We start from the raw sequence: 3,578 nt of genomic DNA, 5'->3' as shown, positions 1-3,578 counted from the left end.
CAAGACTTCTATGTATACAGAACCTGACTGCTGTCATGTTGCATGCACAGTCAACTAAATGCATATATCATGACATGACACCTACACACCCGGAGAAAACTGTTTGAGTGCGATGCTGTATGAACTGTTAATCTGAAAGTGTTTTTAAAACACACGACGACCAAACTCATAGCAGTGTCTTAGATCTTCAGGTGACAAATTGAATTAACTCATTATGATTCATGTACAAATGTTGATGTCTTATCTTTTGAAAAAAAGTCATAAACGAACACAATGCTTCCATTTAGGAGTTTTTGAAAAGAGTTTATGACCGAGAAATAGTTTATGACCGAGAAACATGACTCGAGAGAGCATGACAAACGCTAACACACAGTCTCGAGTTTACCCTTGAAGCGTTAACAAGCATGGCTTGTGGGTCACCTTGTTGAAACGACCTTTCCCTATTTATTACTGATGCACAGGTTAACAGACTCAGGAAGAGGATGGGTCACGGATGTGCAGCTTTGAAGAAGAGGTTCTTTGTTCAGGACAGGAGCTCTGAAACATTTGAAGCGCGTGAAGGCGGCAGAATCTAGGGCAATTTCATTAACAGATGTGGCAGAAGGGTTCGTTTCCTGTAGCATTTCTCAAAGAAACAGTCTTCCACTATTCTCAGCTTTCCTTATCATGGAAAGTGCATGCTTAGGCCCACTCGTATGCATTGATAAGGGTGAACATGTATGTGGAGCTGCACACTCTCACATACACACACACATACGTCACACATGCACACAAACTTGTACGAGGCAAAGCGAATACACTTTTAGAGAAGACCTTTTATTGTTATATTGATGATAGAAAACGTTTTTATACAAAATGCATATAATTTATAGAGATTGTATGAAGTTATTTGGGAATACAAAAATACATTTAACACTGTACAATACAAAATAACACCCTCTCAGTCATAAGAGGAGGCTACATTAAAGAGAAAAAACATGTTTTAAGTGATAAATGCCAAATCCATTTCAAGTGGAGAGACCCATTCAAGTACACACACAAACAACATAGGGAAATCCTTATGAGTAGGTTGAGTTTGGAACATCGGACACAACTGGGTCTGGTGTTCTTGTTTCGTAGATGGCATGTACATTCTCATACATGGAGTGACTGCTACAGTAACTTTATAATCACTAGGTGACAAGTCTCCCAGCTGATCTATTCTTTGCTTCTGCTGTCAGCGAATGCAAATGCAATGACCTTGTAGCTGTGGCAATGACCTATTTGCCATTACTTACTATTAATCATTACTTAACATCATAACTGAAGGAAAGCCTTCCAGGCAAAAATGAATGATGGCTACATTTGCCGATGAGCCCAACATATCACCATACTTTATCTCATGGTAACCTGCTTGTTCTAGTTGTTTTATTCTGGTGGGTGTTGTGACATTTCAGAGAAGTAATCATAACCTAGAAACCACAACCACCACACAAATGTTCCATTTTGAACGGCATCAAGCTGACATTACTGTGCAACCTCCACTTTGAAAACAATGTTGGAGGGATGAATTCCCCCTGAACCCCAAATCTACAGATGAACATTCTCCCACCTGTAGTATGTTGGGTTTTAGCTGACAGTTCTCAGGGCTGAGCATAAAAGCTGAGCATCAACAACATTCTTTTTCTCCTTCTTTGTCTGTCTGCCCTATTAAGGCACACGGATGTGCCATGGTAAAGGTTTTCAGCACGTGCCTCTGGTACAACCCGGACCTTCGAGCCAGCAAAGTCCAGGTACCCACAGAGTCTGTGGCACAGACATAAAGCAGGTGGGTTCATGTGGGTTCAGCTTTCGGTGACCCAGTTCTGTGAAAAAAAGGATTGTGGGGGAAAGCAAAACACAATAGCTATGACCACAAAACAAACTGGTGTGGAAGGTTCCATTTGCATTGACTTTGGTCGCACAATGCTCATTCCTAAGACCACTGTCTATGTAAACTCATAACAGTTTCTTTAGTGCAATTCATTGCAGTTTTGTAGGAGCTTTGTGTCTGTACAAGAAAGTTGCTTCATTCACATTTGAGTCTCTTCCCCGCAATGTGAGTCAGAACCACAGCGCCCTTTGCTGTGTTTAAGTGGATTTTCTCACACAATGTCTTCACATCTGTGGTTTTTAAGAAAGGCCATACCCCAACTCCAACTGTCTTTGTAAGACTGTGCAAGTTGCTTTGCTATCTCCTGCTAGCCCTTCTCGTGTCCGCTCCTCAGTGGGTAGTAACATCCCCTTTATCCGAGGGATGTCCTCAAGCCTTGAAGAGCTTGGGGTAGAGGGCTTTGATAGGGGAGGGCGTAGTGATGATGTTCCCAGAGGAGATGGTCGTCTCCAGACCTTCCACCCTGTGAGAGGCTACCTCCGTCTTACTGAAGCTACACTCCAGGAAAGGAATGCCCATCTTCTTCACCTGGCCGTCCTTGGTCATCAGACAGGGTCCGCACAGCAGACGGAGGATGGCCCTGCGCATGTCCTTACTGGTCAGCGTGTAGATGATGGGGTTGAGGAGCGAGTTGACCATGGCCACGCCCAGGAAGTAGTCGGCTTTGAGGAGCAGGCGGCAGGCGCGGGCGGGGCAGAAGAAGTCGAGCAGCAGGAGGAGGAAGAGCGGGAGCCAGCAGGCGATGAAGACGCAGAGGACGATAGTGACTGTCTTGAGGAGGGCCAGGTACTTCTGAGACTTCCGCGCCAGGCCTTTCCTCAGGCTGCCCGTGCCCGCGCGCTGGCGCTGGGTGTTGGTGCGGACAATGCGGAAGACGCGCACGTACAGGACCACGATGGCCAGCAGGATGAGGCTGAAAACCGTCACGCAGACCAGGATGTAGCTCTTGGCGTACAGCGGAAGGACGGTGGAGCACTGGTCCAAACTGTGGATGCAGTTCCAACCCAGGATGGGGAGAACCCCAAGCAGGCCCGCCAGAGCCCAGCTCGCCCCGATCAGCGCCACCATGCGGCCCCTCTTCGCCCCGTGGTAAGGCCGCATGGTCACCATGGTGACGTGGCGCTCGATGGCGATGGCCAGTAGGCTGATGACGGAGGCGGCGAGCGTGATGAAAACCCCGCCCTCTCTCAGGAACCACAGCAGTGGCGTCAGCTTGAGTGTATTGGGACCTGACATGACGATGTTGGCCATGTAAGTGATCCCTGCCAAGAGGTCAGACAGAGTCAGGTTCCCTAGTAAATAATACATGGGCAGGTGGAACTTCTTGTTCCGCCAGATGGCCAGGAGAACCACGGCGTTCTCCAAGACGATGAGGAGGCAGACCACCAGGAAGGCGATGCCCTCGGGCTTCAGGCCCTCGCGGTAACGGTCGCCCTGGAGCTTGCCGGTGTAGTTGTAGTGTTCGACGATGACTGCATTGTCTTGGTATTCCCAGAAGAACTGGAGGAGGCTCGTGGCGGAGGAGGTGGGGGTGGTGACGGCGGTGGTAGGGGAAACCCCTGCATAGGCAGCGCGGGAGGCCTCCATGTTGTTGTCGGTGTGTTTTTGATATGGTTATGAGCACATAGTCCTTTTCATGTCTCTGCTGAAGGTCAATGCGAGTCGA

At 48.0% G+C, this 3,578-nt stretch overlaps 1 protein-coding gene across 1 annotated transcript in view; it reads right to left on the bottom strand.

Annotated features, from left to right (window-relative positions):
- Positions 1-802: 802 nt before the first annotated feature.
- Positions 803-3,578, bottom strand: part of s1pr5b (sphingosine-1-phosphate receptor 5b) — a 4,242-nt gene continuing 1,466 nt past the window's right edge. The window contains exon 2 of the mRNA XM_084686147.1: positions 803-3,578. This exon is cut by the window's right edge and continues 205 nt beyond it. Coding sequence (XP_084542273.1) covers positions 2,282-3,499 — 1,218 coding nt within the window. The 5' untranslated portion in view covers positions 3,500-3,578 and the 3' untranslated portion in view covers positions 803-2,281.

The sequence above is a fragment of the Hypomesus nipponensis genome, chromosome 21 (genome assembly GCF_054491055.1).
Source record: "Hypomesus nipponensis isolate SF chromosome 21, ASM5449105v1, whole genome shotgun sequence".
In the NCBI taxonomy this organism is placed as follows: domain Eukaryota; kingdom Metazoa; phylum Chordata; class Actinopteri; order Osmeriformes; family Osmeridae; genus Hypomesus; species Hypomesus nipponensis.
This window is presented reverse-complemented; position numbering and strand designations above follow the sequence as displayed.